This window comes from Etheostoma cragini, chromosome 20 (assembly GCF_013103735.1).
Source record: "Etheostoma cragini isolate CJK2018 chromosome 20, CSU_Ecrag_1.0, whole genome shotgun sequence".
Lineage (NCBI taxonomy): Eukaryota > Metazoa > Chordata > Actinopteri > Perciformes > Percidae > Etheostoma > Etheostoma cragini.
In genome coordinates, this window is record NC_048426.1 from 8,989,215 (window position 1) to 9,001,721 (window position 12,507).

Below are 12,507 nucleotides of genomic sequence, written 5' to 3' on the forward strand. Positions count from 1 at the left end.
GAGGACAAGCACTGACAAGAGTAAGAACGTAGTTTATTCCTCTACTCTGCCAATCCATGGGTCAAAAAATCTCCTTAAAGCCACACGTTGTTCCCATACTGTTGCGCTGCCCCTTAACATGTGTTTGGGTTTCTTAGGGGCTCACACTGCCCCCAGTCTATAGTCACTCAGTGGGATGAGGCAATACGAGAGGCAGGCAATGACATCCGGCAATCTGTGGGAAAAGAGTAGAAAGCTAGTGGAAGAGAGCCCAGAAGAGAGGGAGGGAAGGATGAAAAGAAAAATAAGAGGCCAGTTGTGGGAGAGAGTGAAAGGAAGACAATGAGCAGTGGGAATTTGGGGGTTTGTGAGGGCTGGCTAACATGTGTGGTGAAGGGAGAGGGAGAGAGGAAAGGGGAGAGAGGCCAACAGATAGAGGGGCTACATATGGGGGAGGAGGGGGGGGTGGCCAGGAGGGCAGGTGGTTCTGTCATTAGCTCCTGATGAAAGCAGAGGGCAACTCTAGAGGACTCACCTCTGATTCACACAGTAGTACTGCAGGCAAGGACAAGCCTCTCGGGAGACATCAAACACACACACACACACACACATACATAAACACACAAATACACACACACACACACACACACACACACACACACACACACACATACACACACACACACACACACACACATGCACAGACATGCACACACACACATACGAGCACATATGCTAGTAACACAGTAGTGATTCACAGGATTACCCACAGGCTCATGAGCACACACATAAACACACAGACTAGGCACATAACACCCCCTCCCAATTTAGCATAACTACACACAAGCTACACCGTGACTCACAAGAACATGCCAACTCCTACACACACATGCCACATACAGACAGCCATGCAACACACACACAAACACACACACACACACACACAAACACACACTTATCGTTGAACTAATTAATCAAATCTCCTGTTTTAATTAGGATTCAAATCCGTTGCTGTGGGAACCTTGCTCCCTTGGAATCTTAAGGTAAAGACTTGCTGCTGCGCCTCCTATGTCTCTCCCAGGAAGCTGACAGAGGGGGACAAATTCATAATACCTACAATGATTCAGCCGGCTGCATTCAACATTACGTTTTCACAAAGAAACATTTTTCTGGGGAGGCCCGAGGTGCCCAATCTGGACAACCATTTGGGTTCAGTCATAAAAAGAGCCACGAAAGTGGAAAAAATATGGAATTGTGACGGCTCATATCCCAGCCACGCTAATGCAATGCACCTTACCATGAAAAGGCCATATGTGTTGCCATTACAGGGGAGGTTCAAAGTTTGCAGGGGCCTGTCCAATCGATCAATTTACACTGGCCTGCCATTCTGCTCTGTACGTGTACACGTGGTGAGGCATGTAAAGGCACTTTCACACACTTCTAATAGTCTGCTTATCTTTTCTATTACCTCAGCCTTGCAATTTCATCCAAGCAATGGCTCTGTACTTACACCAGGGCTGCTGCAGTACGCCTGGTGCAAGAACTTTCTTTTGGAAACATCATTCATGTGCTGCATCTCAAGTTGCTTAAATTGCCTCCTTGAGTACTCCACAACCTCCATTCTTCATGTGTTTGTCCCTCCCACCAAGGAGGGACCGGCAAGACGCGAGGAAATCATGCAAGGAGAGAGGCAACGAGCAAATGTGTTTTAGAGGGATGAGACAATCTTTCCTCTGAAGTGTTACATTAATTTGTCGGCTGTATGTCGAAGCTGCATGACTTCCAGAAAGGCTGCTCTTGTGTATCCTCGCCTATAGCTCTTCGATGCTCGCTCTTCGACGCTCTCGCCTCAATTCTTGCTCCTCAGGGCAGAAATAGAAGCTTTGAGACATTTTTTTAGCGAGGAGGGACAAAACAACTTCCGGCTCAGCCGAGGACCGAGGAGTCAAGGAGCTACCAAATCAGGGCCAGGAGATGAAGCCATTGTGTTCTCACAAGGGCTCCATAAGGGATCAATGGGCTATCATTATAAGAATCAGCTCAGAATCAGCTTTAATTTTATGTCTGACTACTTTGGAGCAAGCCAGAGGAATTAATAAGCTTACATGTCTGTTCTGACTAATAAAGCAATGTAAAGCAATGTAGATGTTTGAGTGTTACATGTGTTTCCTCTCACATGTTGATAGAGCTACCATCAGCTTCTGTTGAAAGATGAGGATGAGAAAGCTCTCTACTAAGACTGTAGTGGAAGCATGCTGCCTTCATCTGTCCCGAGTGCCTTATCATTGGCTCAGGTGAAGACTGGACTTGATGAATTAAAGGAGGAGAGGATGCCAAGTAAAGCCATTAGGATACAGGAACTCAGGCGTGTGTCTGGCTTGCTGGTTGTCATGGTTGCGGTGTTTATCACCTCTTTCTGCCGACAGAAGCCCAGGGGCAAATCAGATTGGCCTCAGACAGAGAGACACAGAGAGAGAGAGAGCAAGTTGGTGAGTGAGGGGGAGGACATATTGGCACAGTGGAGGGGTGAAATGCCAACATGCTGCAGAGGGGAGGCTGAAGAAGGGCATTGGACAAATGTCAGCGTGGCTTATTCATGATGAGATTTTGTTTCCCCATTTCACTGTGATCATGTTTGAGGGACAGTAGCCTACTAATGGTCTAATGAGATGGTCTAATTCAGCAAAACCTTTCTATAAATCTGGTTTTCTTAACTCACTTGAGGTTTATCCACTGTTTGCTCTGTTTTTACTCAACTGTTTTCGGTTTCAAAAGAAACTACATCCTTTTTTGACATCTATCTTTTTTGATGTCTCAGTGGACCACTTAGAAATAACCTATATTGACATTCATTAAATGGAAAGGCCTTGAAATCCTGTTGAAAAAAACCCAGATAGGTAGCCCTTTAATAGAACCCTGGGAAAATCTCAGACCATTTAAAAAAGCAGGTGTTAATGTGCCCAACATCCCTTGTGGCCTATGCCTGCCACCTAGCGGCCCGTAAACCAATCATCACTGCTTGCAGCCTTGTACAGGTGCATTAGGAGATGTGGGGGGTACAACTTTAATGGAGTACTGTGGCCGTCATGTGGCCAGCTGACAAGACAATTCACATCCAATTCACTTCAGACCGGCTACCTTGGCTAAGGGGATGACAAAATGACATTTACAGGCTATGACAAGTGATCGGTTAAACATTCTCAAGCTAGCAGTCATAATCATAAACAGATGGCTAACAGCTGCTGGTTCCATCCAGGTGGCTACTGTCGCTGCCACTGTCCCTTTTTCTGCAGCTATTAACCACTCCTGACTGCAGGGTACGCACGTGTTAGCGCTTAAACCACGCCTATTTGGTATTAGACCAATCAGAGTGAGGCATAGTGAAGCACCGAATCTTCTCAGCAAATCAGAGCGCTTGTTGGAGGGACACTCGTACTCACGTATGCAGAGGCCCTTCTGCTGTCAACAGGGAGGAAGGTATGGATACACATTGTTGTCGCACCGGCTTCGCTTAAGTACTTGTTAAAGTTTCGGTTCGGTTTTACCTTGACATAAACTATAAGCTTTATAGCCGTTAAAGCTTATACTGACAAATATTTGTAATTTGTTCAAAAATAAGTTATTTGGTTAGCCTGTAGTAGGCTACACATGTATGTTTATCTTTCTGGATGTAAAGGATAGGCAACGTCTTGGCGGTTGCCATTGTAGGTGTTGTTTGTCTGTGTTTAGTCTTGCTGTGTAAGCCTAGGCCTAGCAACACAGGCTATATATGAGGTTCAGGTGAAGGTTGGCGTGGTCTGACTGGCTCGTATTTTAGCTGACACCTAGCTGAATGGGGCGAAACCACCAGACAGCCTGTGTGAATAGCTGTATTGTGTGTTGTGGTGTGTGTGTGTGTGTGTGTGTGTGTTCAGGTTCAAACCTATAGGCCTATTCCACAGAGCCGGGTAACGTGTGTTGTTTCGGTCCCATTGGCTTGTGAGCTTTCATTTTGCGATACTCATCCGCCAGGGAGAGTATTCATCATAGCTCTGTTCAGGCTGACACGGTGCGTTGCCGTGCTGAGGAGTAAATTGCCGGTGACAGCGACCTGTCCCGTTGTTTATGGTCGCGCCTTGCTGTCAGCCCGCAGTGCCAAAGTCTCATCATCTCTACCGAAGATGCCGCGGACAAACACATCCAGAAACGCCCCAGCGTCTGACTCTTCAAGCTTGGTCGAAGCTGGAGCCTCAGCAGAAGGTGGAGACCCAGTGTCCCGGGAGGAGTGCCACGCTGCAGGGGACGCAGGAGGAGGAGGGGGGGACAATGTTGGAGACAGCGAGATCATCAAGTCCCCCAGTGACCCCAAACAGTACAGGTACATGTGGCCATTCTCCTGAGTATTTCAGTAATGCATTGGACTGTGGCCCTGTTACATGACTTGTCTTTTCTATTTTGTAATTTGTTCTCAGTTCTTGTTATTAATTTGATTTTGTGTGCAATGATGCACATGTGAAGGTACTATTTTCTAGTATTCATAACGGTGAAGTTGATGAGAAAATGACCCAGATCCACTAACCCAGATCCAAAAATGATATTGCGCTTCTCTTCCAGCTGGATCAGTACAATATTATTGTAGTTTGATGGGACGATTTCATGCTATAAGCACACGCCAGTGCCCCAGGCCTCTGTGGGGCATACACAGTGAAATTTGCTGGGAAAAACCCTAAAAGAGTGTCTCAAAAGGATATGAGATGAAGTCTGCAAAGAGACAATTGATCTTGCAGCCTTTTCACGCAAAGAAAACAATGGATGATATAAAGTTTACTGAAACAGCACTTATTCCTCAAAACTCTCGATGCTCTTTCACCTTTGACCTTACTCCCCCCAGATATATTGTGCTGAACAACGGGCTGCGAGCTCTGCTCATCTCAGACTACAGCGGTCCAGCAGCTTCCGAAGACGAGGACTCAGATGAAGGCGAGGAGGAGGAGGAAGAGGAGGAGGATGATGATGAAGATGAAATGCAGGACGAGTCCGAGGAGGAGGATGACGATGAGATGGGCAGTGATGATGAAGACGATGACCAGGGGAAAAAGAAGAAAGGAAATGCAGAGAAACAGGTACAACTGCGACAGTGTTTTTTTCACATGTTAAATGTCTAGGAGGACAAAAAGAAATCACTCCGGTTGTGATGAAACCAAATAAATTAGTGTTGAAATCATTGCCATCACAGACTTTACACTATGTATAGTACTGTTGAACACTGTTATCACACCTGTGCCTAATGCTTCATGTGTACACAGCTTGAGCTACTGTACCTAAAGAACACATTTTCTCAATGTCAACTAAGACCACGAAAAGAACAAAACAATTTATTTGTCAGTTTTTCTTTGAACAGTTTCTCACCTCCCTGCCCTGTCTGCAGCCCTCAGCTCTATTCCCAATTGTCCCTTCAGAAGACGTAAATTGTTAACATGTATAGTTTCATTGTTGAATACAATAAGTTTAACAATTGAAAGCTTTTTTACTAAATGTATTTTATAGGTTTACTAACTATTTTTGACCTTGATCTTTTAATTATTGAGTTTTTTGATAAATTGCATTATTATATGCTCTGTAGCACTTTGAGATTGGTAAAATGTAAAGTGCAATACAAATAAATTCATTATTATTTCTATTGTCATTATTAATTCTCTAAAAACATTTAGAGTACTTTAGAGTAGCTTTTGACAAATGTATCTCAAACTGGAGTAAAAAGTGCATTATTTTTTAGATTACTTTTAATCTCCGATTTCGTGTGATAATTTACAACAGCAGGGAAGAGTATGTGGGAATTACTCAAAAATAAACTGTGTGTGTGTGTGTGTGTGTGTGTGTGTGTGTGTGTGTCAGTCTGCAGCAGCACTGTGTGTTGGAGTGGGCAGCTTCAGTGACCCCAGTGACCTCCCCGGTCTCGCCCACTTTCTGGAACACAGTGAGTAATCAACCAAAGAGGTTCAAGTCATTTCATTGAATACAAAATTCTCATCTTTGCTTGGTCAAGGGTTAACTCCTCCTTACAAACATTACTCTTACACTTTATTCTATCACCTGTTGTTGTTGTTATTAAAAGAGTCCAACACCATGGGCCAGATTGATGGCTTGGATCTTCCAAGACAACTTCTCCTCTATCCAACACTTTTTGCTGTATCGTATTGAAGTTTGATAAAGTCCCCAAAAGAAAAAAAAAAATAGCCAGGCAGAGTTGGATGTAAAAAGAGTTCAATGTGTTAAAAAAAGATTTTACCTACCTAGAGATAGGCATGGGGAATTTTCCATCTGTTTGGCCAGCTTTCCACATACAATAAATAAGAACAACACAAATTCAAGGCACATCACCAAGTAGCTGTGGTTCCTTCCATTTTTCTTTTTTGATTTACAACCCTTCAATTCTCTTCTGTTTTTTTCCCCGTTGTGCGCCCAGTGGTGTTCATGGGCAGCGAGAAGTACCCCTCAGAAAATGGCTTTGATGCTTTCCTCAAAAAGCATGGCGGGAGCGACAACGCCTCTACCGACTGCGAGAGGACCATCTTCCAGTTTGACGTCCAGAGAAAAAGCTTCAGAGAGGCTCTTGACAGGTGAGGGAGGATCAGAGGGTTTTTTGTTTTCGGAGAAGCCTTCAGAAGTGGACTTCTTCTTCTCAGACAAACAGTTATAAGAAAAAGAGAAGGTAAACTTAAAAAAAAAAAAAACTCTTGAGACTACGTTAAAACTGTTATTACACATAAACTAGAAGATGATAGCGCTTTTGAAGCTTTGTGGCAAGACTCTTCTTGGTATTGTTGCAAAAAACCCAACCCTCATATCACTGAAACAAGCATTATCTTGGCCAGTTGGTACAGTTGGCTACTATCTGCAGCAGTTACACCTGGCAGTTATGGGGTGTAAATAGACAAACATCTTGATGTAAGAATTAGTCTGAAACTCATGTCTCATTATCTGATGAGTCACAGACTATGGTGTAACATGAACTAACAGAGTGGGAAAAACATTACAGGCTCAATCAGACACCCACCAGCGTGCCGTTGTCTGTGGTGTGTATCAGTCTACATTCAATTGTCTCTCTCAGACCTTTGTTCTTCATCTCTGGCTGGAATGTTGCCCCATATTATAGCCTCTCTGTCCCGTCACCCTCTTAGGTGGGCTCAGTTTTTCATCTGCCCCCTGATGATCCGAGACGCCATTGATAGGGAGGTGGAGGCCGTTGACAGCGGTGAGTCTTGGTGCCTCTGCGCATTACTTCTCCTTGCTGAAAAGTTACATTTCAGCTGTCTTACTACTTAGAGTATAACTTTTCATCAGCCGTGTTGCTGAGTTCTCTTCATGCAGCTTGTTTGCACATCATTAATCATCTTTCTCTGTCTCAAGTTTTTCTCTCTCCTGCTGTCTGTCAGAGTACCAGCTGGCTAAGCCGTCGGACTCCCACAGGAAGGAGATGCTATTTGGCAGTTTGGCTAAACCTGGACACCCTATGGGCAAGTTCTGCTGGGGTGAGTTGGTAAACACAACCGCTGGGACACATAATACACACAGGGCCTCCTTGGGGTATGTTCTGCAATACAGTACTGAGACCGATGCCAGGTTTCCTTTCTTGCTGAATGCCTGCATTTGTAAACCGTTTTTTGACAGGGTTTTTAAGTTGATTGCTTACTTCTGACAACACCAGGGAATGCCCAGACGCTGAAGCACGAGCCAAAGAAGAAGAAGATCAATGTCTATAAGCGGCTGCGTGCCTTCTGGAAGAAACACTACTCTGCCCACTATATGACACTGGCTGTGCAGTCAAAAGGTTAGGAAAATCCATTCTTCTTACTATAAATCAAGAACACGCCTTGTTAGTAGATTGACAATAATAATGTTTTTAATAATATCATACATTTTAATTAATTGAAAAAGTACATAAGTGGACAATAAACATTCATTTGTTGCAGCTCGTGTAAGATTTGATTTGTGTCCAGTCAACTTGTTAATCATTCCTGAATCAACTCAAATTGCAGTGTTTCTCGAGTCAGATATATATTACATTTAACATCTATTTTCAGGGTTGCACAGAAAATATTTCACACGGCTAATTAACTACTGCATGCAAATAAAATAATGACTAGTGTTGACATTTGTGCTGAGAAAAATCATGCTGCTTAAGCAGCTAAACTGTTTGGCTTCTGTGTTCCTGTGGACTTGTCCAGTAATATTTAAAACACTTAGAAAACTACTGTGAAGTGTCATGATGATATCTCTTGAAAAGACATGAAAAAAAACAGAGCATTTAACCACTAATGAGGAAATATTGAAAACTGATAAAGGTGAAATTTGTCTCCTAACATGAGATTGAACTGCTAAAGTTTTAAAGGAAACGGCACTTTTAAAATGGCATTAATTAATTTTGGTTACCTTCAGCCAGTGCATAAGGCTGTAAACACAAACACATTTTATCTTTTCTGTCTGAAATTATCTCAATACCCCCTCTGTGTTTTTTTTTATAAACCTAATGTGCTGCAAGTCCAATACTCACTCTACTTTGAACTTTATTTTGGTCTACACCAGCTACTGAGGCAAATATCTGCCTCTTTTGCTGCTATGTGCTCCACTATATTCCCCAACTAGGTGCTAACTTTGTCTGTCTGCGGTTTGGTGCTGGGCAGGTAGTGTACAGTTGGTACAGCTTTTTCTCTGACACAGCCACGGCTGGAAACAATCCTGATAAGAACAGTGAGAGTTAACCAAAACCGTAGAGTTGCGGTCACCAGAAATAGGACCTATAGCAGCTTTTTTAGTTATTATTTTTAAGGGCTTCAGTCCTGGTTGTTCCATGCCAATGACACAAGTATCTATTTCTGTAGGAAAACAAAGTCCTCAAGCAGCTTCTGAAATGCTGAAGAAGAGCAACTTGTGTATCCATTTACAGCACAGCCAAACAAACAAAAGATTCATTTCGTTGCATTGTTTTTTTTAAAGAATGAAGCCAGTAATTGGCCTTTTTCCATCATGCTGTGAGCATTCCATATCAATCTGATCTCATGCTGGTGCAGGGCGGAAGTGTTTTTCCTCAAGCGAAGAATGCTTGCGCAGAGAGATGTTCAAAATGTGATGTTACATGATACAGATCTTAACTGTGTATACTGTAAGTATCCATACCCCTACTTTAGAAGAGTGCTCAGTAAACAGGGAGGCTTTCATCAATGAGAAAAGCATGCATGCGTCTTTTTGAATCCCTTGTGTGTGCAATTTTAATCCCAGATCGGATTAAAGGGATTCTCACAGTTACAGTGTAGCGTCTTTATAGAATTATAGAATAGAAATGTTGAATTGCATAATGTGATGTATTGTTTGGTTATTGCAGAAAGAATGCGTAGTATCCAAAATGTGTAAATTAAATCATCATTTGGTTAGAAACATAGAACATGGTCACTTTTCATGTAAATGTTGAACTCAAGCAGTGGGGGAAGTAGTATTCAGATCCTAACTTAAAGGTGCCCTGTCACCTGTATTTCATTATGCTGTGTGGTAATGTCTGAAGTTCTACCATATACCCTGTAACATTTTTGTGTAAAAAAAATGCCTTGGTTACCTTTTTTCAAGCCATTCTAGTGTAGTATAGAAAGCCTGCAGGAAGACTTGATTTGTGCAAGTTCTCATTAATATTTAATGAGCTAAACTGCTTAACTCTGATTGACTAACGGCTAGCCAATTAGAGCCTGGCTAGCAGTATCCTTTAGCCAGCGCATCTGGGCGAGCTCATGAATAGTAATGAGCTCAGGTAACATGATGTCAGACTGACCATTATTTCCTTTCAGTGGCAGTAGCAGTTTGTTTTGACATTGACTACATAACACACACACAAATATGGAACCTATTTAAAAAAAAAAAAAAAAATACAGGTAAAAATGTTTTTTTGTGGCGGGCACCTTTTAGTAATAGTACTAATACCACACAGTACAAATACTATGTTACCGTAAAAGTCCTACATTTAAAATGTTTCTTACAGTATGTATGTATCATCAGGAAAATATACTTAAAGTTTTAAAAATAAAACTACTCAATACAGAAAAATCTGCCCATTTTAGAAACTGGAAACCATAGAAAGTGGAATGAAAAGAATAGACTCAAGTACAATTCTTAGGTACTTGTACAGTACTTTAGTAAATGTACTTAGTTACATTCCACCACTGACCTCATGTATACATGTGATTATAGCTGTAACATATAATAAAAAAAATTATTCAAAAGCCTTTTTAGGATTGGGCTTTTATGACTAAAATGTAGTCAACACTCCTTGCATTGAATGCCCCCAAACCCAGAATTATGTGTTTTCAGCTAGAAGTAATGAAAGACACTAATTTATCCTCCTTCACTCGGTCTGCCCTTTAGAGAAGCTGGACACTCTGGAGAAGTGGGTGAGAGAGATCTTCAGCAAGGTGCCTAACAAGTGAGTATTGGAGAAGTGGCTCTCAGTCACTGTGATGAGGTGCTGGTGTGATATAGATTGAGTCTGAATATCCTTTGAGACTTTGCTCAAATGTAAATGTCAAGTCTTCCCCCTCTTCTTTCTCGACTTGTTTTTTACCTTACATCACATCTGTTTTTTCCGACATAATACACCTAAAGGGATCATTTCTCCCTAAAGTCGCACTGAATAAGTGTTTTCTTACAGATCTCCACTTCTGTTTGCTTTATGAGTCACTGCAACAGTTTCTTCACAGAATGGACATGCGTATCACTGTGATGTGAAACGGCATAACCTCCAGTTTTTAATGCTTTAATTTCAATTAAAGGGTTACAAGCTCCTGTATGAGTTGATTAATTTCTTTCATCTATGAGCTTATAAAGTGTTTTCAAGCCTTTACTCATTTAAAGGTGCCCTGCCACGTGTATTTCATTACTTTGTGGTAATGTCTGAAGTTCTACCATTGTCTGGATGTAACATGATTTTTTGGGGGGGGATGCCTTGATTAACTTGTTTTAGGCCATTCTAGTGTAGTATAGAAAGCCTGCAGGAAGACTTGGCTTGATTTGTGCAAGTTCTCATTACGTTGCAAGTTCTGCTTGAACCTGATTGGCTAACAGCTAGCCAATGAGACTCTGGCTATCAGCATCCTTTACCCTGCGCAACTGGCCAAGCTTATGAATAGTAATAAGTTCTGGCAACATGACACCAGACAGACCAGCTTTTGTAGTTAGCCTGATTTCTGCGCTTTTTTATTTTCAGTGGCTAGAGCTGACAGAGGAGGTAGCAGTTGATTTTTACATTAACCACATAACACAAACAAAAATGGACCTAACATATTTCAAAAAATGCAAGTAAACACTGTTTTATGTGGTGGGGTACCTTTAAGTAACCTAAATTCATATTTCATCATCCTGAACATTTTTGGAGTTTTGGCTGGCAGAAACAAGGTGCTACTTTTGTGACATGTAAGTGATAATTAAAGGGAGGTATTTTAAATGTCTACGTTAAACTAGAACACATGTTTTCTCTATTGGTTTCTTAAAAAAATATAAGAAATTAGGAGACACATTTAGTGACGTTAAATGAGTGTTGTTTAATTGACGGCAAATGATACAGAAGATTACTTTTTGCTTCCCAAAATGCTGTTTTTGTCTCCACAGTGCTCTGTCCAAACCCGATTTCTCTAACATGCTGGATCCCTTTGACACACCAGCTTTTAACAAGCTCTACAGAGGTACTCGACGATTTCTAAATACTGATCACATCTGGTGTACTCTGGTTCTGTAGAGCAGTGGTTTCCAACCTCTAAATATCTCTAATCTGAGGCTTCGGGAGATGGTTAAAGGATTGTAAAGCAGCAAAAATATTTGTAATCTGTTTCAGACTTTCTTAAAAAAAAAATCTTTTTCTCTGATACATTAATTTAGAAATTTAATATGAAGGTAAATATGGTGCAAAACGTGAGAGCTCTTAGATGTGATATGAGCGCTTGTAGAACATGATTTGAGAGCTTGGAGGAAAAAAAGCGGGACACGGAGAGCTCCAGACCCGGTAGCAGTGGCAAAACCCCCTGGAGCTCACCGCTTATAAATAAATACATTTTAGTTATCTTAACAATTTTAACACTCAAATTGAGTCACTGGCGGTCAGACCGCGGACAGACCGTCATCAGTGGGTATAACACTTGCCTTTTAAATTAAAATGTATTTATTTATGAGTGGGCTGGTTGGTTAGTTTGTTAATGCTAGCTTGCTATTCCACCAACACTGGCGGCGGGCTCCGGGGGGGGGTTGTGCTGCTGCTACCTGGTCTGGAGCTCTCATTGACCCGCTGGAGATCAGATCAGATCAGGTCGAGGTCGGCAGTGAAGCTTTCTAGCAATGTTTCCACGCTGGCCGAGCCCAAATGGCGGTCTGTCCGGGGCTGCAGGACCTGGAGCTCACCGCCAGTGTTTCAGATTGACTCTTAAAAGTGTTGAGATAATTAGATTAGATTAGATTAGATTATACTTTATTCATCCCACAACGGGGAAATTTTGTCGTTACAGTAGCAGCATTTTT

General features: G+C 42.0%; 1 protein-coding gene across 2 annotated transcripts in view; it reads left to right on the forward strand.

The window, feature by feature from the left end:
• Positions 1-3,358: 3,358 nt before the first annotated feature.
• nrd1a (nardilysin a (N-arginine dibasic convertase)) overlaps positions 3,359-12,507 on the forward strand; it is a 21,654-nt gene continuing 12,505 nt past the window's right edge. The window contains exons 1-10 of one of the 2 annotated variants that reach the window (XM_034858403.1): positions 3,359-3,456; positions 4,105-4,336; positions 4,850-5,081; positions 5,854-5,935; positions 6,425-6,578; positions 7,140-7,213; positions 7,395-7,490; positions 7,667-7,789; positions 10,369-10,426; positions 11,608-11,681. In XM_034858403.1, coding sequence (XP_034714294.1) covers positions 4,140-4,336; positions 4,850-5,081; positions 5,854-5,935; positions 6,425-6,578; positions 7,140-7,213; positions 7,395-7,490; positions 7,667-7,789; positions 10,369-10,426; positions 11,608-11,681 — 1,090 coding nt within the window. In that variant the 5' untranslated portion in view covers positions 3,359-3,456; positions 4,105-4,139. Of the gene's footprint in view, positions 3,495-4,104; positions 4,337-4,849; positions 5,082-5,853; positions 5,936-6,424; positions 6,579-7,139; positions 7,214-7,394; positions 7,491-7,666; positions 7,790-10,368; positions 10,427-11,607; positions 11,682-12,507 lie in introns of both variants that reach the window. The other variant, XM_034858402.1, reaches the window with a different exon arrangement.